Source organism: Balaenoptera physalus (genome assembly GCF_965194825.1).
Source record: "Balaenoptera physalus genome assembly, chromosome: 13".
In the NCBI taxonomy this organism is placed as follows: Eukaryota; Metazoa; Chordata; class Mammalia; order Artiodactyla; family Balaenopteridae; genus Balaenoptera; species Balaenoptera physalus.
The window spans coordinates 82,103,213-82,126,851 of NC_138892.1; the positions used below are offsets into that span (position 1 = coordinate 82,103,213).

General features: G+C 39.0%; 1 protein-coding gene and 2 long non-coding RNA genes across 12 annotated transcripts in view; 1 reads left to right on the forward strand and 2 right to left on the reverse strand.

The window, feature by feature from the left end:
- Window positions 1–23,639, reverse strand: part of LOC309640733 — a 242,823-nt gene that overhangs the window by 126,355 nt on the left and 92,829 nt on the right. The gene's annotated exons all lie outside the window — the stretch shown is intronic.
- Window positions 1–23,639, forward strand: part of DENND5B (DENN domain containing 5B) — a 228,545-nt gene that overhangs the window by 98,922 nt on the left and 105,984 nt on the right. For 5 of the 10 annotated variants that reach the window (XM_082419604.1, XM_082419613.1, XM_082419605.1 and 2 more), the window contains 3 exons: window positions 10,728–10,793; window positions 13,659–13,768; window positions 21,908–22,574. In XM_082419604.1, the coding sequence (XP_082275730.1) occupies window positions 10,728–10,793; window positions 13,659–13,768; window positions 21,908–22,574 (843 nt within the window). The other 5 variants (XM_082419608.1, XM_082419610.1, XM_082419611.1 and 2 more) reach the window with 4 other exon arrangements.
- Window positions 1–23,639, reverse strand: part of LOC309640725 — a 104,994-nt gene that overhangs the window by 65,021 nt on the left and 16,334 nt on the right. The gene's annotated exons all lie outside the window — the stretch shown is intronic.

Here is a 23,639-nt window from a genome sequence, read left to right on the forward strand (position 1 = left end):
CTGTAATTGATTTCTAATCTCATAGCGTTGTGGTCAGAAAAGATGCTTGATATGATTTCAATTTTCTTAAATTTGCTGAGGCTTGATTTGTGACCCAAGATGTGATCTATCCTGAAGAATGTTCCGTGCACACTTGAGAAGAAAGTGTAATCTGCTGTTTTTGGATGGAATGTCCTTTAAATATCAATTAAATCTATCTGGTCTCTTGTGTCATTTAAAGCTTCTGTTTCCTTATTTATTTTCATTTTGGATGATCTGTCCATTGGTGTAAGTGAGGTGTTAAAGTCCCCCACTATTACTGTGTTACTGTCGATTTCCTCTTTTACAGCTGTTAGCCTTATGTATTGAGGTGCTCCTATGTTGGGTGCATATATATTTATAATTTTTATATCTTCTTCTTGGATTGATCCCTGGATCATTATGTAGTGTCCTTCCTTGTCTCTTGTAACATTCTTTATTTTAAAGTCTATTTTATCTGATATGAGTATTGCTACTCCAGCTTTCGATTTCCATTTGCATGGAATATCTTTTTCCATCCCCTCACTTTCAGTCTGTATGTGTCCCTAGGTCTGAAGTGGGTCTCTTGTAGACAGCATATATATGGGTCTTGTTTTTGTATCCATTCAGTAAACCAATGTTTTTGCTTGGAGCATTTAATCCATTCACGTTTAAGGTAATTATCGATATGTATGTTCCTATGACCATTTTCTTAATTGTTTTGGGTTTGTTTTTGTAGGTCCTTTTCTTCTCTTGTGTTTCCCACTTAGAGAAGTTCCTTTAGTATTTGTTGTAGAGCTGGTTTGGTGGTGCTGAATTCTCTTAGCTTTTGCTTGTCTGTAAAGCTTTTGATTTCTCCATCGAATCTAAATGAGATCCTTGCCGGGTAGAGTAATCTTGGCTGTATGTTCTTCCCTTTCATCACTTTAAGTCTATCATGCCACTCCCTTCTGGCTTGTGGAGTTTCTGCTGAGAAATCAGTTGTTAACCTTATGGGAGTCCTTGTATGTTATTTGTCGTTTTTCCCTTGCTGCTTTCAATAATTTTTCTTTGTCCCTAATTTTTGCCACTTTGATTACTATGTGTCTCGGCGTGTTTCTCCTTGGGTTTATCCTGTATGGGACTCTCTGTGCTTCCTGGACTTGGGTGGCTCTTTCCTTTCCCATGTTAGGGAAGTTTTCGACTATAATCTCTTCAAATATTTTCTCTGGTCCTTTCTCTCTCTCTTCTCCTTCTGGGACCCCTATAATGCGAATGTTGTTGCATTTAATGTTGTCCCAGAGGTCTCTTAGGCTGTCTTCATTTCTTTTCATTCTTTTTTCTTTATTCTGTTCCGCAGCAGTGAATTCCAGCATTCTGTCTTCCAGATCACTTATCCGTCCTTCTGCCTCAGTTATTCTGCTATTGATTCCTTCTAGTGTAGTTTTCATTTCAGTTATTGTGTTGTTCATCTCTGTTTGTTTGTTCTTTAATTCTTCTAGATCTTTGTTAAACATTTCTTGCATCTTCTCGATCTTTGCCTCCATTGTTTTTCCGAGGTCCTGGATCATCTTCACTATCATTATTCTGAATTCTTTTTCTGGAAGGTTGCATATCTCTGCTTCATTTCGTTGTTTTTCTGGGGTTTTATCTTGTTCCTTCATCTGGTACATAGCCCTCTGCCTTTTCATCTTGTCTATCTTTCTGTGAATGTGAGTTTTGTTCCACAGGCTGCAGGATTGTAGTTCTTCTTGCTTCTGCTGTCTGTCCTCTGGTGGATGAGGCTATCTAAGAGACTTGTGCAGGTTTCCTGATGGTAGGGACTGGTGGTGGGTAGAGCTGGGGTTGCTCTGTTGGGCAGAGCTCAGTAAACTTTAATCCGCTTGACTGCTGATGGGTGGGGCTGGGTTCCCTCCCTGTTGGTTGTTTGGCCTGAGGCAACCCAACACTGGAGCCTACCTGGGCTCTTTGATGGGGCTAATGGCAGACTCTGGGTGGACTCACGCCAAGGAGTACTTCCCATAACTTCTGCTGCCAGTGTCCCCGTCCCCACGGTGAGACACAGCCACCCCCCGCCTCCGCAGCAGACCCTCTAACAGTAGCAGGTACGTCTGGTTCAGTCTCCCCTGGGTTCACTGCTCCTTCCCCTGGGTCCCGATGCACACACTACTTTGTGTGTGCCCTCCGAGAGTGGAGTCTCTGTTTCCCCCAGTCTTGTCAACGTCCTGCAATCAAATCCCACTAGCCTTCAAAGTCTGATTCTCTAGGAATTCCTCCTCCCGTTGCCGGACCCCCAGGTTGGGAAGCCTGACATGGGGCTCAGAACCTTCACTCCAGTGGGTGGACTTCTGTGGTTTAATTTTTCTCCAGTCTGTGAGTCACCCACCCAGCAGTTATGGGATTTGAGTTTGCTGTGATTGTGCCCCTCCTCCCATCTCATTGTGGCTTCTCCTTTGTCTTTGGATGTGGGGTATCTTTTTTGGTGAGTTCCAGTGTCTTCCTGTCGATGATTGTCCAGCAGCTAGTTGTGATTCTGGTGTTCTCACAAGAGGGAGTGAAAGCACGTCCTTCTACTCCGCCATCTTGGTTCAGGCTCCCAGTCGAGCCCCAAACTTTAGACACCAAAGCTTAGTGGAGCTTCCTGGTTGATGAACACATTGTTGAGGGGGTGAGGTGGTGTGTAACACACCCTGACTCCACAAGGAGAGAGTGTGAAAATTCTGCAGTCCTTCCCAGACCTCACCCTGTGTGTATCTTCATTTGTCTGGTCCTTCTGATTTGTATCCCTTGTAATAAAACTATAATCATAAGTATAACACTTTCCTGAGTTCTGTGAGTTATAAATTGTCAAACTAGAGGGGTTTGTGGGAACTTCCAAATGTATTGCCAGTCTGTGAGAAGTGCAGATGGCCTGCGGAATCTCTGAAATCAGGGCAGTCTTATTGGGAACCATGCCCTCTAGTGGATAATGCCTGCACTAAGGTGGTTAGGGACAGAATTAAATTGGGTACCTCCAGCTGAGTTTGAAACAGAATATCTGTATTGTGTACTCCTTTGGTTCCCAGTGAATAAACTTCAGTAATTGAAGTGTATTTATATTTAATGTTAACTAAATAAAGTATGGCTCTTTAAATTTGATGCAATAAAGAAGGAAATATATTATGAGTCTCTTAGAAATTCACAGCTTACTGGATGGATGTTGATGTACTTTTATTAAGATCTTAATCAAAATAAACTTTTAAGATTACCAGAATTCAGGTTTCTTTATTGATGAACATTTTTCAGTAGTGTCTATGAATTTTCAGAGATCCCTCCAGCTTCTTTTGCTTGATTCCCTTTGTGACCAGCAGCCCACACCTGCAAGATCGCCAACTGGATTTTAGAGGTTGTAGATTTAGAAAGGCTAATAGGCCCATCGTGAGTTAGAACCTGTGGTCTTGATTAGTAGCTTAGTGGTGGGTATATGGCTTCTTCTATGAAAGGTAGAGAGCATCCATAGAAAATGGGCAAATTTTATCCCATATTTGAAGAACTATACTCATCATGCATTTGAGCACAGTAACAGGCAATGTAGAGCATTACCAAGGAAAAGAAGGTGCAGTATAGTCAGGGATTGGCATTATAATCAGAAGGTCAAAACTAACACAAATTAAAATTCAGGCTAATCCAGAAATATAAAAATAGCTAACTGTTGTAATAACAACCCTAGACTATCAGTGGCTCAGAACAATAGAAGCTTATTTCTCATTCATTGTTTAGTCTAATGTAGGCCAAGATGGGAAGGGGCTCTGTTTTGCAGAGGCATTCAGTGAGCCAGGTTTCTTCCATGTGTGGCCTTCCCGTCTTTAAGGCCCCATTTCCATTTGCATTTAGCTGATGAGTAGCAGAAGAAAGACAGGTTGTGTGCCTCAAGCTGGAGGTGACACCCATCACTTCTGCTCGCATTTCATTGGTAAGAAATAGTCTTTTGGCCCCCACCCAGATGCAAGGATATTGGGAAGGAGAGGAGAACATGGATGTTGGTGAGCACCTGCTGTCTGTCATAAATCCAGGATCTGTAATAGCTGTTCACTGGTGCTAAGATAATTGGCATGGCTTATTCAAGTGAGAATGGTTTGGGACTGTTTCAAGGAGTGCCAGAGGGAGAAAAGATAAAGTGGAGAGAATGCAGTCCCTCGTGGATTCCGTGTCCTGTATAAATGTTATCAAACTCAGGTTTGGCGCTTGATGCTTGAAAGCCAATACTTGAGAGACAAGTGCTGGTAGGAATGGAAAGGTTGCTTTATTCAGGAGGCCAGCAACCTGGGGAGAAAGCGGACTCATGTCTGAAAACCAACTCCAAAGACTCTGCTCTACCATGAAATTTTTAAAGGGAGAATTATTTGAGGAGGGCGTCAGAGTCTTTGTTCTCTTCCACTGTGTGCAGACTTTCTTCTGATTGGTTGGTGGTAAGGTAACAGGGCAGTGTTCCAGGACTCTTGTGCTCAGCCTGAAGTTACCATCCTCCACCTGGGTGGGGGCCTTAGTTCCTGCAGAAGAACTCAAAGGTATTTTGTTAAGTGTATTCCTTGTGATGGAACCAGGACCCTGCCCTGTGGCTGCACTGCTCTTTCTTGACTGCTCCTCCTTTGTTTCTGCATTCTCTCCCTTCCCTGATAAGCAACTGTTTGAATCTGCCCTTTGGGATTCAGGGAAGGTCAAGGAAGCTGAATGAAGCCTATTTCCTGCCAACAAGAAATGGGTGACATGGAAAGGATTTGTACCTGGGAGGGCTTCAGAGGGTCCTGTTCTGTTTCATAAAGGCTTACAAGGATAAAGTAGGTAAGCTGTGTGCTGGGGATAGGAAGTGTGGTTGCCTGGGGAGTACACCCTGTATCAGCCATAATGTAGCATGGAATGGGCAAACCAGCTCTCTGTGTAGAATTAGGAAGGCAAGACAGGAGAGCGAGAGACCCTCAGAGGACTGGACCGTCCTGACCAGACCTAGAGCATCAGTCACTGTGCCTGGCATAGTGTAGGCACACTGGAAATGTGGCTTGAATGAGTTAACATCCTCCTGTCTTTAACAAAACAAAACCTGAAACCCTTCCCTCAACCCCACATTCTCCTCCAATATCATCCCTTTATCATCTTTCCAGCAGAACTCCTCAGAAGAGTTGATTATGCTCTCTGCCTCGACTTCCTCTCTTTGCAGTCTTTCTTCGAACAACGCCAGACAGGTTTTCACCCCCACACCACACAGAAATCTCTTTGTCAAGGTCACAGTGACTTCCTGTTGTCAGCACCGTCCTTGTTAAAACATTTTCTTTAACTTGGCTTCCGTGATGCTTCTGGTTTTCTCTTACCTTACTGACTGCTTTTTCTCATTTACCTTTTTGCCAGTTCCTCATCCTCTTCCCAGCCTCTCAGTGTTGCTTGAGTCCCCCTAGGTCTGACCCCAGGCTTCCTCTCTTCATCTACAGTCATTTCCTAAGTGATCTTACCCAGCCCTGTGATGTTAAATACCGTCCTTTTTATGTTTCTAACTTTTCCCCTGAATTTAAATTCATATATCTAAATGCTTATTCAAAAACTTCTCTTGGATATTTAATAGGCATCTCAGAGTTAACGTATCCAAAACTGAATTCTTCATTCCAGCTCCCTGACAGCCCTCCTCCCCACAGTAAAATCCCTGTCTTCTCCATTGTCCCTTGTTTCAGTAAATAGCTACCCTATTCATCCAGGTGCTTAGACCAAAACCCATGGTATCATGATATCCTTCTTGACTATTCGTTTCTCTCACATCTAATCCATCAGCAAATCATATATAATATTTTATGCCTTCAGAATGTATTTAGAATCTTATCACTTCTCACCACCCTAGCACTCTCTAATCCGTACTGCCATCATCTCTTGCCTGGACTGCTGCAGAAGCTCCTAACTGATTTCTTTGCATCTACCCTTGACCACTACAGTCTGTTCTCTCAGCTGCCAGGGTGATCTTTTTAAAACAAAGTCACTTCTCTGTTTAAGACACTCCAGTTACTTCCCATGATACTTAGTATAAAATCAAAAGTCCGCACCACAGCCTACAAGGTCCTGTTTTATCTAGCTCCTGGCTATCTCTCTGACTTCATTTTCCACCACCTCACTCAGACGCATCGGTGTCCTGGTCTTGCTGCATCTCACCTGGTACAAGCTCACTTGTACCACAGGGACTGTCCACTTGCTATTTCCCTTGCCTGAAATACGCTTTCCTGAGATGACGTCTTACATAGAATTAAGAGCACAGACTCTGGAGTCAGACTGCTTAGGTTTGAATTTCCTCGTTATCTGACCTGAGCAAGTTATTTAACCTTTTTGTGCCTCAGTTTCTACATCTGTAAAATGAGAACCATAATGGGACCTACTTCATAGAGTAATTATGATGATGAAATGGGTTAATATATGTAGAGCACTTAGAATAACACCTGCCTATAGTAAGCTCTGTGTGTTAACTATGTGATGGCTACTACTTCATCAAGTCTCTGCGTATACGTCGCCTGCTCAGAGATGTCTAAATGGTTGTAGAATTATCAGAATGAATAGTGAATATGCAGCCTCCTGGGGATGTGCTTCGAAGGGGACAGCTTACTGTGGTGTAGAGATAGCACATGTGCAGGAGATGTCTTTTTGTGAATGTCACAGGAGTGCCCCTTTATTTTAGTTGCCACCATGAAGGTGCCCACCCCTCCTCACCCACCCCCCTTTCTCTTTCCCTGGTCAGTCTCTTGTAGGACCCACTGCTGCCTAGTAGTCCCTCTCCCAACTCCCGCTCATACTAATTCAGGCTGGGTCTTTGGAGATAGACATTTGGAGACCTGTAGTGTTAGACATGGGAAGGAGAAGAGTTACCTCACCACCATATCATCCCTTTTTCTTTGCCTCAGCATGGACTTCTTAGGCAGCATCCATAGTATCTCCATTTCCTCCTCTCACCTTTATCAAAATACTGAGGAAAAATTACTCACTGTGAGTATTCTGTCCGTGTGTGTGTGTGTGTGTGTGTGTGTGTGTGTGTGTGTGTGTGTTTTAACTTTACCTTTAGAGAGAAAAGGAACACAGTGAAAAAGGGACAGGGCAGAAGAGATTACCTGTTTCAACTTCCCTTCTGTTTTCATTATTCCTATCAGCAAACTTTCTTTAATGCGTCTAGACTTCAGTGATATCCTTCAGGGACAGGAGCATAGGGAAGTATTGGGAGACTTGGCCTTGTTTTGTGGAGAAATACCCTGTTCAGAAATAGACTGTGGTGGAAATGGACAACAAGGGAGGGAACTCACTGGGGCCCTAGGAGTGGGAAGGTTCAGAGAGGAGATGAGTGAAGAAATATGTAACAGGGTATCTCAGCCTGAGAAATAGCTCCAAGGTTCACAGATCTCCCTCTACTTGCAACCTCATGCACAGACTATAGAAATCCTCACCAGTGACTTGGAGCTGGGGGCAGGGTCCCTTACTCTTAGTTCCAATTGAGAGGAAGCATAGAGCTACCAAAAGGCCAGATCTTGTGCTCCCAGCCACAGGGAGAAGAGGTATATTTTTGGTATTCTAACATCATCTACAAAGTAAGAAGAGGATTAGATTCTTTGTAATATGACATATTTCAGAAACTTTATGAGAGTTAAGAAATTTTTAGAGCTCAGTCCTTCTAGACCTGCCCGTATACATTCTAGTATGTTAAGTAAAAATATTTGTTACATTTCTTTTATAGTTATACATTATCTTTTTAAACATATGTGCTGTAAAGTAGACTTTGAAATCCAAATTGGGTCTAATGGTGATTCACATTATAGCTTTGCATGAAGCAGATGCACTTATATCACTGGAAATTCTCTGAATTATTTAGGCCATAGTTAATTGGATTTTGGTAATCTGGAGGCAGTAATAAAATAATTGAATCTCAAATCTGTTAAAATTATTTTTGCTTATGTACCATTCTCCATATAACTGGCCAGAGTAAAATGATCTGGAATAGCTTTCATATTTTTTCTTTTTGTCCAGTAAAACCAGAAACAAAGGCTATATGAAGTAATTGGTAAATATAATGGCAGTGATACTCTGAACACAGCCAAGAGTTTACACCTTAAACAGGGCAGGATAGGCTTTAAATAAGAGCTAGGCAGAATTATCAGACCATTGAATGGATTCGTTTCCCTACTTTGTGTCTCATTTCTGTAAGGGGGATATTCAGCATCATTTGTAAAATTCATGATTGCTTTTCTAAATGGGGAGATATTTGTGTCACTTGGAGTAAGTAATCTAATACTACCCTACTCTGCTACTACTCTAATTAGTAGTTGTTACTCCTGTGACCCAGAAAGAGGAAACGCCTGTAGTGTATATTCAGTGAGTGAGGTCTGCTTCTCCACTTCTTTCATGTTAGTCCCAGTTGTAACAATATTGCCTCCCAGGAGTATGCAGTAACCTGGAGGAGTGGAGGAGTGCACTGACTTGTGTGCCCACTGGGGCACCCTCAACCAAGGGCTTTGCACACTGGGTGTATTTTTGTGGCTGTTCAGAGGTCTATTTTGGGTCATCTATCCCTGATGATAGATGGATGTCAGTTCACAGTTCTGGCTGTCCCTAAAGATCCAAATAACTTCCGTCGTGATTTCAGGGTGCCCTTAGCCATTTATAATGAATCAGTTCCTTTATTCCTTCAGTTCAGGAGTTCCATAGGTAGCTTTCCCAGCCCTGTTTTTGTTGTTTTGTGGAGGGAGAGCATAGAAAATTTCTGCAAACCTTGTTTGGGATCTAGAACTCTCACAATATCTGTGAATAGATAAATAGCATCCAAAAGTAGAAGCTTAGCCTGTGCTACTCTCTTGGGATCATTCAGACCTTTGAGATGTGGATAGGAAGGTTCCCCGGCTATTCGGACCCTACAGTGATCATTATTTGGCTCTTTAAAGGAAAGACTCTGACATCTCTGAGACATACAGAAGTTTACACACCCTTCAAAGCTTCTAAGTTACAGAGCTCTAGTGTGAATTTTTTAATAGCCTGTGTCCTCATTGTAGTAAACTTTTCCCCAAGAGTTGATACTTCTTAGTTAATAGTACATAAGAGGATAGTTGACTAATGGAATCTCTGTACCGAGCAAACTTGAGCTTGTGTTTGCATAGCTTATTTCTCTTAACTGTTACCCTATACCAAAATAACGAGAGTTGCCATTTTGCTAGAAGTTCATACTGTGGGGCCTAGGCTCATCTTTGGTGAAGACAGTGCTATAGGTATTAAGATGAACACAACTGTTTGTTATATTTATGAGACTTGGAGGAGCACAGACAAGCTTCTGATTAAAATAGTGAGCAAACAACAGTGACAGAAAATAATTTATCAGCTGCTTATGCCAGCAAATTAATGGAAAGATATTAAAGAAAAGAGTGCCTAAATGAAGCAGTGGAAAAATGGATAAGAATGTAAACAGATTACAACACTTAATCTTCTTAAATTAGTAATATATTTCAAAGTATAAATTATTCTGTGAGAAATCAGAATGGTGTCCAAAACTAGTTTCTTACTACAATATGAATCCACAGTCATTTGGAACAAAATGCCACACTTGATGTGTTTTATTACTTTTAATCATTTGGAGGGATTAACAGCGAGATATCTGTGTTAGCCTTTACAAAAGGTAGACTACTTATAAGATTGGATATAATATATGTTTTTGCCCTTACATTAAATATTGGAATGTAATTTTTAAAAACAGACTTGATTTTTAGAACAGTTTTAGATTTACAGAAAAATTGAGAAGATAATAAGAGAGTTCCCATATACACCCCACCACACCTCCCTCCATGCACAGTTTTCCCTGTCATTAACATCCTAGGGTAGTAGGATGCTTGTGTTGCAATTAATGAATCAATGTGATACATTATTGTTAACTAAAGTCTATACTCCATTCAGATTTCCTTTTGTTTACTTAATGTCCTTTTGCTGTTGGAGGAACCCATCCAGGATACCACATTACATTCAGTTGTCTTGTCTCCTTAGGCTCCTCTCGGCTATGACAGTTTCTCAGACCTTACTTGTTTTTGATGACCTTGACAGTTTTGACAAGTATTCATCAGGTATATTGTAGGTTGCTCCTCTTGAAATTTGTATTATGTTTCTCTCTCTGATTAGACTGGGGTTATAGGATCATGTAGTAGGACTATGTTTAGCCTTGTAAGAAACTGCAAACTGTCTTTCCTAAGTGGCTCTACCTTTTTGCATTACCACCACCAATTTACGAGAGTTCTGTCTCTTTGCGTACTTGTCAGCATTTGGTATAGTCAGTTTTTTGGACTTCAGCCATTCTGATAGGTTTGCAGAAATTGGGATGCAATTTCCATAGTTGGTCATTTAGTCCATTTGGTCTTGCTACCATATTTTATTATATCTGACTATAGAAACATTAGCTTTCTCCTGATATTTCTCTTTAAATTAGCATTAAGAAAAGTGTGTACTTTTTCCCATATGAATAACTGTTACAGATGTTTCAATAGCATTTCGCTTATTACATTAAAATACAATTACCTATTCTCTTTCCTTTCTTATTACTAATAGCTTATAAGCTACGTACTATTAGTGTTAAGCTATGTTCCGTTGATGTTAATGTCTCATGTTTAATTGCTTTTGTTTAATTTTTTAATTCTCATTTTCCATTCTTCACAGTCATTTTTGCTTTTTTGTTTGTTTGTGTTTCTTTGTTCATAAAGCTTTTTTGTTTCTGTTACATTATGTAGTTTTGTACCAATGGCTAGAAGCAGATCGTCATGGCAAGAGCCAAGATGCTGCAAATACGACTTCAGGTAAAAATAAAAATAAAAGTTGAGGTGTTAGAAATTATTATTTTAATTCATCCCAAGCCCATCAAATTGCTTCTTTATTCAGTTTTGCTTAGGCAAAAAAAAAGATATTATTTTGTATTTCTGTTCTCTCATTTGCATCTTAATTTTTGTAAAGACCTCATTTGCTTCAAGCCTTGAAGAAATTACTTATTCATTAGTGTTTAAGCTCTCTTGGCAGATATGTCCTATTTTCTTAGGAGGAGAGTCTTAATTGTAGCTTAAGGTCAGTAGGAGGTTACTTGGCAATATTACTTGAAATTAAGTCCACTTGTAGTTGTCGTGGGGGATATTAATATTTGCACAAATTTATAATCCTTGTTTATTTCAGGATAATGTTTAAAAGGTGGATTTTAAGTTAAGTAAAGCATACTTATGTAATTTCCATTTCCTGGGAATCCAAATTCTTAGACTGATTCATTTTTCCTGCTAAGTCCTAGCAATAAATTCTACGTTAGAGGTTTATGGGTTCAAAGTGCAAAGGTTAGGTTGTTGCTCTGTCTCACACCTCCAAAAGGCATCTCCAAGATTCTCTTCTTTGACTGGTACTAGTAGGAGTAGCTGCATTTACTCACTTCTGAATCCTTAACAGTGTTATCAGAATTATCACTCAGATTTTCTCCAAATTTTCTTCAAAATAATATTTGCCAAGACAGCTGTGTATATAGCAATGATCTTCCCCCCTTTTAAAGCAGTCTCATAAGAAGTGATGGTGGTGGTGGTGGTTCTGTTTTTCTTTTGTTAGATTTGTATTTCTGTTTGGTGGGTTTTTGTTTTTGTGAAATTCTTTTTCCCTGGAGGTGGTTTTCCTTCTCTCTCTTCTGGTTGATTCATTGTGCCTCAAGAGGGTGTGGTGTTCCTTCCTTAACAGGACAATTACACTGAAAATGGCAGTGTCATGACTTTTCTGATTTATTTCCCGACCCATTAGTAACTTGATATATGAATGAAGATAGTGTTACTATTTTAACCAAACTGAGGCAGGAATTCATTAAAAGGTAAGTGTTGCAAGGAGTTACATCCTGCATTATATGCTGTTTCTTCTGCTCCTGCAGTATTTCCTATTTTATTTACATTTGTGAATGATAAAATAAGCATTTTTGGTATTTGAGGGTGGGCGAAGGAGAGGGTTTCTTGATGGCTGGGTATTATCTGAGGATATCCCGTTGCTATGTCACTAGCACAGTCAGCAGCATAAACCTTAGAACCAGGAGAGAATTTTTGTTTTTCTTTTTCTCGGACTTGAAGTGAAAAGTAACCTTTCTTTTTTTAATGAAGAAGTAAATAATCTAAAACTTCTTAGCGTTTGCATGAGAATCTAGTACCAGCTTAAAGATACCATTTACCCTTTTTGAAATCAACCATGAGCCCTGACTCCTTTCTTCAGATGTAGTGACCCATGGATGGTTTCACATTTTCCATTGACTTTCCCATACCCTAGAGGCATGGTGCAGAAATTGATAAACTTTCCTTAGGAATGCCTTTGACAGCTTCTCTTCTAGAAGTGAAAGCTCTCTATCTCTTAGAAGATGGAAATATGAGGTAGAAAGACATAGAGATGAAGTGCTTGCCCAAATAAGTAAGAGGAATCCAAAGGAAAATGATCATTAGCCAAGGGCTTAAATTAGAAGTAAAAGGTTAGTTGCTTCAGTAAATCTATTTAAATTATGTGCCTTTATTCAAAAACGCTCCTGTGTATTTTATATTGCAGTCTCCAACAAGATTTTACAGTGTGACTTTTCCCTCCTGTGATCTGATAAGTTTTGCACTGAAAGGTGTTTTAGTATACGTCTTTTATATTTTTACCAGAGATGGAAACTGAGTCTAACTAGGTGTCCAGATATGACTCATGAATTGCTTTATGATATTTTTATTTGTACAAATACTGGTAGGTGGCATTTATCTTTTGATACATCAGCTTGTGTTTTGTACTTACTTAGAACTTAACAAGTAGAAAGAACACAGGAGACAGAATGGTATTGCTCCCAAGGTCTTCTAATTCCTTAATCTCAACTTTTTGACACTGAGAATTTAAGATCCATCCATATTAAAATATTTTGTGAAAGTAAGGCATTTGGAGGTAACAGGTCTCATGGGAGTTAATTTGGTCAAGGACATAAAGAACTGAGCTAACAGTTATTACTGAATTTTCTTATATATAATAATCAAAGGATAGCCTTTTACCTTTCCAGAATTTTAACAGGTGATGAAATTGGCTTAGAATAGCTTGTTTCTTTTCAGAGGTTAGTGTGCTTAATGTGTTCTGTCTGCTAAACCAGACAACTCAGTAATGATGTTTCTGATTCTGTTAATAATGTTACTTGTAAAAGCATGGAGATGCAGTCAAATTTACCAGAGATTTTTGTGGGAACTCAAGCAAAGTTGCCTCCTTTGGGCACTGCAGCATTCAGTCTATCCATGTACAAAATTTCAGGATCTTAAGAAGTATAATTAGCTTAATTTGAGATGTTTCTTTAGTGAGTTAAATGTTTCCAAATAGATTTTTTTTTTTTTTTTTTTGGTCACCACATGTTGAAATGAGGACAGTAATTAGGTTACAGCAAGGATTATTTTAGCATGTCTTGATTTTTAGTATCAGTTGTGTAGCCAAGATTTTAAAATTCAGATTCTGAACTTTTAAATGCAGATCTCTTATTAACAGTTCCTTTTCAGTTGTCCATTGAAAAATTTACAACTGAGACTATTCGAGGTAGAAATTGAATCAGATTTCAACATTATCAGTCAGTATATATACAAAATAAAAATAAAACTATGACATGCTTTTGAAAAAATTCTAGATATTAACTAATTACTAATTATCTGTTGTAGGTGAAAATTTTGACCAGAGTCCTTTGAGAAGAACATTCAAATCCAAAGTTCTGGCCCACTATCCTCAGAATATAGAATGGAACCCTTTCGATCAAGATGCAGTAAACATGGTATGTGTTTGGTTTTTGTTTTTGTTTTTTCTCTTCAGCCTTCGTTTTATTTTAAGATGACAATAGTGACTATATTTTGAATATCTACATTATTTCATTTAATTTAACCCTTTAAATAAAAAATTCTTTAAGATATATTATCCTCATTTTACAGATGTAGAAAATGAAGCTCAGAGAGGTTAAGTAACTTGCCTAAGGTCCCCATAGCTAATAAGTGTATATAACAGACCCTCAAAGCCCATTTTCTTTTCCGGCTATTAAGCTGTGTGGTGAATTTCTATTAATTAATACATAGACACTTTGGTAACAGTGATATCATTTTCTTGGCCTGAAGTGGAGCCTGATGGAAGGAGCATGATTACAGTTTTCATATTTCAAGGAATGTTGTATGATGGGTCTGTAATTTATCGTATTCACAAAGTAAGATAGGAAAGGAACTTCAATGCATCATTTAGACATTAGTAGGAATTTGTTTATAAGGAATTTAAATTAATGTAATGAGTTACCAGTGGTGATTGTAAGTCCCTTTAGAGGTTCTTAAAAATACAGCAGGTCATAATTTTCAGGTTATTTAGGAAGGGTCCTTCTTAGAAGACTGGATAATATTTTGTTCCTCCATGATCTCTGTGATTATAAAAATCAGGGGCCCCCAAAATGAGTAAATCAGAGATCAGGCACGATAGGCACAGAAGTGATTAAAGGTGGACAGGGATTTCCCTGGCGGTCCAGTGGTTAAGACTCCACACTTCCACTGCAGGGGGCGTGGGTTCCATCCCTGGTCGGGGAACTAAGATCCCACATGCCATGCGGCGCGGCCAAAAAAGAAAGGTGGAGTGAGACACATAGTTGTGGTTCTTTTTGAGTATTTTAAAGGTGGAGCCAAAAGACCCCATTATGATGTGATACTGTAAGGGAAGAAAATTAATATTTAGTAGTAGATGCCCACTGGATACCTCATGTATGTTACTTTCACGTACATGCTTACATGTACCCAGTGAGGATTCTTATTCATATTTTACAGAGGTTCAGTTTACTTGCCCAGAGTTATACAGGGAGTCTCAGAGGTTAAATCCAGATCATTTTTACTCTCTAGCTCACTTTTTTCCCACCTGCATGCTGCCTCCCCCAAAGAAAAGCTATGTAACTTGGTTTTGACATGCCCCAAAATGATATGGGTCACATTGGATCCTTTGTGGTATTTCTCTATCACAGTAGACCCATTCCAGTCTGGACTTAACTCCAAGGATGGAATAGCATGGTACTTTTTCTAAGGACAGATGCCTAAGGCACTTGGCAGTTCAACTTTGATTCTTTACAGAGCACAGTGTACTTATTTCTCTTAACTGTTACCCTATACCAAAATAATGAGAGTTGCCTTTTTGCTGGAAGTTCATACTGTGGGGCCTAACCTCATCTTTGGTGAAGACAGTGCTATAGGTATTAAGAGGAACACAACTGTTAGTTATATTTATGAGACTTGGAGGAGCACAGACAAGCTTCTGATTAAAATAGTGAGCAAACAGCAGTGACAAAAAATAATTTATCAGCTGCTTATGCCAGCAAATTAATGGAAAGATATTAAAGAAAAGAGTGCCTAAATGAAGCAGTGGAAAAATGGATAAGAATGTAAACAGATTACAACACTTAATCTTCTTAAATTAGTAATATATTTCAAAGTATAAATTATTCTGTGAGAAATCAGAATGGTGTCCAAAACCAGTTTCTTTCTACAATATGAATCCACAGTCATTTGGAACAAAATGCCACACTTGATGTGTTTTATTACTTTTAATCATTTGGATGGATTAACAGCAAGATATCTGTGTTAGCCTTTACCTCTATCTGCATAACATTCATCTTTAAAGCAATTATCAGCTTCCTTGACCTGTCTTTGATATTTTCTTTACGCCTTCTCTCTGAGTTATTTTACATAAGCAGAAAACATTTCCCTCTGAAGAATAGACACGTAGGCTTGTGTTTCGACCCTTAAGCACCATACAACATTTTGTTTATTGCTGCAAATCTAAAGGGATTTGCTGGTACTCCTTGAAAAATCTCTGAAAAGCATCCCATTAAACTAGTCTGCATTTGGGTCATAGATTTACTTCCCTTAATTTCCTCTTTGATTTATTAGTAAGTACATTTGTATGAAGCTATAATTTATTCCCACCTAAAGGTATAAAGCTTTGTTCTTGCCTTTAGCAAAACCCCACTCCAATAAATTATTGCCTTCTGTAATAGCACTCATTCTGCTAACAAAGTGGAGCTTTGGATAAGGGTCATTAATTTCATACAAATTAAGTACCCCAAAGCAATGAAACTTGTTAAATAAAAAAAATGCCATGTATATGAGTGCAGTACATATATAACAGAAAATAGATATGTGACATTTGAAATTGCTTCTGAATTAATTGCTTTTATGTCTCTTTTGGTTGTGGATTCACAGATTTTTGTGGGGAAAAAAAATGGAAGTATCATAAAACAGAGAGAACAAAACAAGTCATATACCCACCACCCAGAACTAACAGATGTCAACATTTGACAGATTTGCTTCAGAGTCATACCTTTCCTCTTAAATGAAACAAAACATTGCAAATGGAGCTGAAGTTCCCCTGCCTCCATTTCAGATCTCTTTAAGGAAATCTGCATATTGGCATCCATGACTGTCTATGTAATGTTCTAATAGATGGAGCTTATCCTTAAGAATGTAGAGAACCTAGGAATTGTTAGGAAGAAAATATGGTTAATACCTTTTTAAGCAAGTTTTGTGAAATACAAAGATTCTTTTTTGTATATATGTCCTAAATGAAACATCTGATATATGATATTTCAGGTAACTAAAGAGTAATAACTATTATATAGCTCTTTATAATCTGTAAAGCTCTAAGTTTACAATTTACTATTTACTTTGATCACAAAGAAGGGTGGAGTGGAATGATGAGTGAAGAGTAAAGGGTAAAGGGTTGGCTGGAAAAAACCTATTTAGACATCCATCTTGGAAAATGCAAGGAAAAAGAGCACTATATACTTTTGACAGACTCAGGAAGTACTTGAATTTGAAATGGATAACCCTTAGTTACATTAATAGATCTGACATTGGAATGAAAGTAAGCCCTCATTTTGACCCAGCTTTAAGTTCATGTCTCACAATAAAATCATAGGAATAGGGGCTTTAATCCAGCCATTACTGGGGGAGCCCACTTGTTTTCTTAACATCGCAGCTAGAATATTTCACCGGCATCTCAAACTCAGCATGCCCAAAACTGAATTCACAGTCTTCCTGCCAATCTTGGTCAGTGAATGGTACAACCATCTACCTAGGTGCCTAAGCCAAAAATCTAGCATCATGCTTGAAAGTTCCCACTTTCTCACCCTCTCCCATATGCAATCAGATATCATCTACTTCTCTCTGCTTCTACATACCCGCCTTAGTCCAAACCAACAAGCTTTCTTACCTGGATTCCTGCAATAGCTGTCTAACTGGCCTCCTGCTCCTGTCCTTTCTGTTCTTCACACTACAGCTTCTGCTTCTGCTTTCACCTCTCTTTGGAAGGCTCTTCCACTTCTCCTTCCCCTAGTGAATTCTTCGTATTGACCCTTCAGATTTCATTGTAAACATGATTTCCTCAGAGAAACCATCTCTAACCACCACCTTCCATCACCCTTCCAGCATTCAGCCACGTCCCCTTAGGCTCTCTTGGCACCTTGTACCTTTTTATAGCACTGTTACAGTTGCAATTAATTAATTATGTAGCTGGTTGTCTACTCCCTGTCTCCTGCTATAAAGTAAGTACCATTAGGACAGGAACACTCTCTTTTATTCATTGCTACATCCCTAGCTTTGCACATAGTAGAGGTTCTAATCATTGAATAAATGAAGGTCTATATGCTTGCTTACAGTACTTCCATTCCCTGTCTTTGTTCAGGTGTCACCTCCACTGCAAAACCATCTCTTAAACAGGAATGGTTAGGTGCTCTGTCTTCTCTATTCCTATAATACTTTGAACACACTCTGTAGCAGTATTGATCACATTATTTTGTAACTGCTAGTTTACATGTCTCTTTCCTATTAGGCTAGAAGCTCCCAGAAGTAAGGGATTATTTTCGTATTTGTCTTTTGAGTTATCAAGATCTAATGCAATACATGACATAAAATAAATGTTTATTAAATGAAGAAAGGAAAGAGAGAGGGAAAGAAGGAAGAAAGGAAGGGCAAACTGACTCATTGAGAGTTTTATTTGTATAGTAAGAGAGAAGGAATGGGATTAATAGAAGTATAGAAAATGGAAAAAAGAATTGTTAAAATTCTAGCCACACTGCCTAAAAGAGTCCAGAGAGATAATAAGGACATTTGGTCACTCAAACCAGGAGAGGTACACAGCATTGTGAGCCCAATTTGGCTAGAGTAATCTGATGGCCAGCGACAATCTGGTCAGCAGTGACAACTCTAAATTTTTAGTTGTTGTGGGAGAGTGGGGTGGGGAGGGGATATTGTTGGTAAACAGCAATATCAGGGGATAAAATATGTTGTTGAATGCCATGGTGAGCAAATCTTGACTTACAGTTTAGGATTATGAAAAATAAACTTGACAAATCATGATTCTCACTTTTAAAAATGAAAAAGCAATAGCATTTTCCAATTTATGGTTCCCAGATTAGAAATATAATTCTTAGTTTTGTTGATGTGTAGGAAGGGAATTTAATAATTCTTACATCTGTTATCTGTAGCATAGAAAGTCATTCTTCATTTTGAGCACAACTTTTGGCAAGCTTTTCCTGTAGATGTTTGAATGCATGCTGATGAAAACTACAAATCCTTAAGGGAATATTTGGCAGCTGTTCAAAAACAGTTTGAGCTGGAATTTTGTGTTTATGATGTCAGGAAACCCTGTCAATTAAATTAAGTCTTTATGTTGACTTTGGAAGTCACTGTGTTTCTGTATTGCCTATTTGATGTAAAAAGAGAACTACAGATTGAATGAACAGATGAACTAAATCTGATCCTGTACCCCGAACTGTTGTTTTTTATTGTTTTCTTGTTCATTCATTTATTCATTCATTCATTCAACAAATACTTCTGTGTGCCATGCACTATACTATGCAGGTTTGAGCTTAGCCTGGAGCAAGACTGATTCAGATCATCCTTCCTACAATCTTTATTGACTATAGTAAATGTGTCAGATGAGTTTTCATTCATAATCAGTAGAAGATCTCATTGACTTGTTATGGTGAAAGCAGCTTTAATTATGAAGGCCTCATTATGAAAATATTCTGCCATGGCCTTTTATTCCCAAGATTAGGAATAAGCAAAATTTCCCCCTAACAAATCGAGGTATTCATGTGTTTTACCTAAATCTATATCTTATTTTGCCCAAATGTACACAGTAATTTAATTTTTGTCAACATACATATATAATAATAATTAAGTAAAGCTACCGTGGCTCTTTCCAATTCTTATGTTCAGTGATATGAAATGTAAAGACATTTTCACTGGGATACTTATGCTGAGCTTCACAATTTTTGCTTTTTATCTTTATCAGTCACCATTTATTACGGCCCCAAATAGTGTATTGTTCCATGTGTGGTACTCTTGAACGGTTAAGGCTATTACCAGTCCTTGAGTAGTTTTCAATCTAGAGATGAAACAAAATTCGAGAAACTACTGTGTGTCAGTATACAATGTACATATGTATACTATGGTGCAAGATTTTAACTGCTTCATTCAACAAAGACTTTTTAGAGAAGAAGTGACATTTTAACGGCATTTATAGGATGAAAACACTATTTTTTATGGAAAGATAAAGGAAGGCCTCTTTAAGGTAGTATTTATATGGAGACTTACAGGAAGTAAGGGAGTGTTTTGGGTATATATAGCTCTATAACAACCATCCCAATGTTACTTAAGTGGCTTAAAACATAGGCTGGCAGGGGTTTTTTTTCCACAAAGGGCCAGATAGTAAATAGTTGAGCGTTGTGGGCCATGCAGTCTCTGTTGCAGTTATTCAGCTCTGCTGTTGTAGTGCAAAAGCAGCTGTAGACAGTGCTTAAATGGAGGCGCGTGATCGTGTTGCAATAAAATTTTATTTTCAAAAACAAGTGGCAGATTGGATTTGACCTCAGGGCTGTAGTCTCTTGATCTAAAACAACTAAATCCTCGTTTTGCTTACAGATCTGCAGTTTGAGTCGGGTTTGGCAGGGTAGCCTCTCTGCTCTACTGGATGTGAGTTAGGGTGGTTCCAGGCCAAGGACTGGGATTGTCTGAAGGCCCCCAGCAGAGTAGGTGAGCTAAAGAGCAGTGGAGGATGGAGACAGAGGAGTCGCTGGGGCCAAGTCACGCAGGGCCTCACAAGGGCCTTACAGTGTGGGGATTTCACCTTCTCGCAAAATGAGAGACCATTGGAGGGTTTTGAATAGAGTGGCATGATCTAATGTATGTTTTTAAGGATCATGTTGGCTGCTAGATGGGGAGCAGGTTATGGGGGACGAGGGCAAAAGCAGGGAGACTGGTTAGCAGGCTATTAAATAGTCATCCAGGCCAGAGAAGAATATGGCTTAGATTAGAGTAGTAAGAGTAAAGATAGAAGTAATTTGTTTCTGAATATATTTTTGAAGGTAGAACTGATCATTTTTTTGATGGATTGGGTAACGGGGTGAGAGAGAAAGAGAGGAGTCAAAGATGACTCCACGGCTCTGAGCGTCCCTGCTGCCTCCTTGGAGTCCTGTGAAGACCACTGCCCTTGCATGCCGGAAGGTTGATGAGCTAAGAGGCACATCTGTTTCTGTCCCTCTCCTGCTAACAACCCTTCCGAGACTTCCCAGTGCCCTCCTGAGGCTCCTACCGTGACTCTCCAAGGCACTTCATGACCTAATGTCTCCTGCATTCGCTCTCCGCTCCCCCCACCTTGCATTCTGCTCCCCACCCACAGTGAGCAGGTTTCAGTTCCCCAAAACCTCACATTCTGTCTTCTGGGCTTTTGCACGTGCCCTCTCTGCCTTCTCTTCATCTCACTAACACCTATAGACACCTATACCTATCCTCAGGTCTCCGCTTGGGCTTCCTTCATTTTTTCCCCTGGTGGCTCCCTCTTTTCTCATTTATGTCCTCCTGCTGTGTTTTTTTCCTAGCAGCCTATATTTACCCTATCATAGCACTTCTAATACATTATAATTCTTTAATCATCTGTCATCCTTACTGGAGTGGAAGCTTCAGAGGAGCAGGAACTGTGTCTTTCTCACCATTGTGTCACCGTCACAGGGCCTAGCTCAGAAAGGCACTTAGTAAGTGTTTGTTCACAGTTTGGATGAAGGACATGTAACTCTTAAGTGAATTACATTTTTTTGGTAATGTGGGGATTTGGGAGAACTTCTAAATTTTACACCAGATCGATTATTAAATCTGAAAAAAAAATGTCATAATGTATGGTAAAATTATTTCTATGCAGAAAGTATATTATAATACAAAAGTAGAAAGGAATAATAGAAAAGTTAATAATGATCGTTATTTTAGGATAGTTGAATTACAAGTTCTGTTTTCCTTAGTGTATTTCAAATTTTCTGTAATTTGTTTAAAATGTTTTAAAGACTCGATTTTAATTTCTTGTGCTTTGTAAGTATCTTAAATGTAGCATCTTTAACTCCTCACGTAATTTTATTCCCAAGTTTGACTCAATCCTGGGTAGTTCCCAAGACCTGGGACATGGTCTCTGCTGGAAATAATCTAAAATGTCTTGTTTCTACCCTTCTGCTTCAGTAAATAAATCATTTAATTTTCGAAGTTTATTTTCCTAAGGATAATATTGTTCAAAATAGCAAAAATGATACTGTCGTTTTTATTATTCTGTGTTTAACTTTTTTTCCATTTATCAAATGAGCCTTCACCTGTCTGTGTATTCCTCTGAAACATTAACAACATGACTCTAAAAATAGTCCTTAAATAATAAATATTTGTAAAGTGCCCTTGCATATTTTGTCTTCAAGTCACTGATGCAGCAAATGTTGTAGATAAAGAAACCGAGGCTCAGAGAAGTTACATGACTTAATGAAGGTCACAAGCTCAGATGGAGCTTCACAAACATTTTTTTCTGGTTTGAAGTTGTTTGTGTACTGCCTTCTGATGCTTTTCTTCTCCTTCCTCCACAGTTGTGCATGCCTAAAGGGCTATCTTTCAGAACACAAACTGACAATAAAGACCCTCAGTTCCACTCATTTATAATTACCCGGGAAGATGGTTCTCGTACCTACGGTTTTGTTCTCACTTTTTATGAAGAAGTTACAAGTAAGCAAATCTGCACAGCAATGCAGACGCTCTACCAGATGCACAACGCAGAGCATTACAGCAGCTTGTACGCTTCATCCTCCTGCAGCATGGACTCACTGGCAAGCAGTATTGATGAGGGAGATACAACTTCCCTTTTGAAACTCCAGCGATACAACTCTTATGACATCAGCAGAGACACCCTGTATGTTTCAAAAAGTATATGTTTGATCACACCACTGCCTTTCATGCAGGCCTGCAAGAAATTCCTTATCCAGCTTTACAAGGCAGTTACCTCACAGCAGCCACCGCCCTTGCCGCTTGAGAGCTACATCCATAATATTCTCTATGAGGTGCCCCTTCCTCCTCCAGGGAGATCACTGAAATTTTATGGTGTTTATGAACCCGTCATCTGTCAGAGGCCGGGCCCCAGTGAACTTCCTCTCTCCGATTACCCGCTCCGAGAGGTCTTCGAGCTCCTGGGCCTGGAGAACTTGGTACAGGTGTTTACCTGTGTTCTTTTAGAGATGCAGATCCTTCTCTACTCACAAGGTAGGTCTGCCCTAGATTTTAGGTCTCCCAAAAGCAAGTACTTATGCTCTCAACTACTGGGGTATATTATTAGAACCAAATAATTAATGGTCCGAAGTCTCTTCTGTCTTGTGTAAAGGAGAGGGTTTTAGGTAGGACCAGAGGCTGAGAGGTTACTTCTCTTTTGGATGGCAGTGGCTGTAGAGAAGAAAAGGGAAGGAATATAAAAGCATTAACTTGGCTGACTTGAGTGTATTTGTTTTTTAATGGAAGTAGCCCTTTTTTTCCCTGATAATAACATAATCATCATAAAAGAAACATATTTCTTTTTATAATGAAAGTGAGAAATCCTCTTACTACCAGGAACATGTAGACTTCTTATTTTTTTACAGGTTAGTAAAGGTTCACATCAAGACTCAGCTGACATTGGAAAGGGATAAACGGAATCGTTGACTCTGCAGTTTCCTAAGGCGATCAACTTTGGATGGGTTGATTTCATGTAGTGAGAGAAAGGGGTATAGGCGTGTGGAACAGACACAATTCTCCTAGGTCTAATAATTCCACCAAAGTTATGTGGGGGTTTTTTGTTTTGTTTTTAATCCCAAAGGAAGTTCTCTTTGTGATATTTTTCATTCAAAATTCTCCCAAAACATACTTAAGAAACTAGCAGAATTTGGGTTTTATTTTACTAGTGCATCTGTGATGACTAACTTTGAGCCTAGACTAGAGCACTGGTTCTAGTCTGAACATGAATTTGGAGAGGAAATAGAGATGCTGTGTTTTAATGGATAGTGAACTGAAGGAAAATATAAAATGGTACCTGTGCCTTGATGGGTCTTTTGAAAAATGTGGCACAAATATTGGGTTAGCATTTTGCTAACTTGTACTTAGGCTGACAGAATTGTAGTGCAGTCTCCTGACTGTTGCTGTCAAGCTTATTTTACCAGTTTCCTTTTTTTCTTTTCTATTTTAAATTATAAATGAGGCTGAGCCAAGTAGGCTATATTTGTACTTCCCCATCTTGTGTGTATGTTGACACTGTTTATGTGTTGACAGCCCTTCATGAGGTTGTATTTTCTTCAGTTT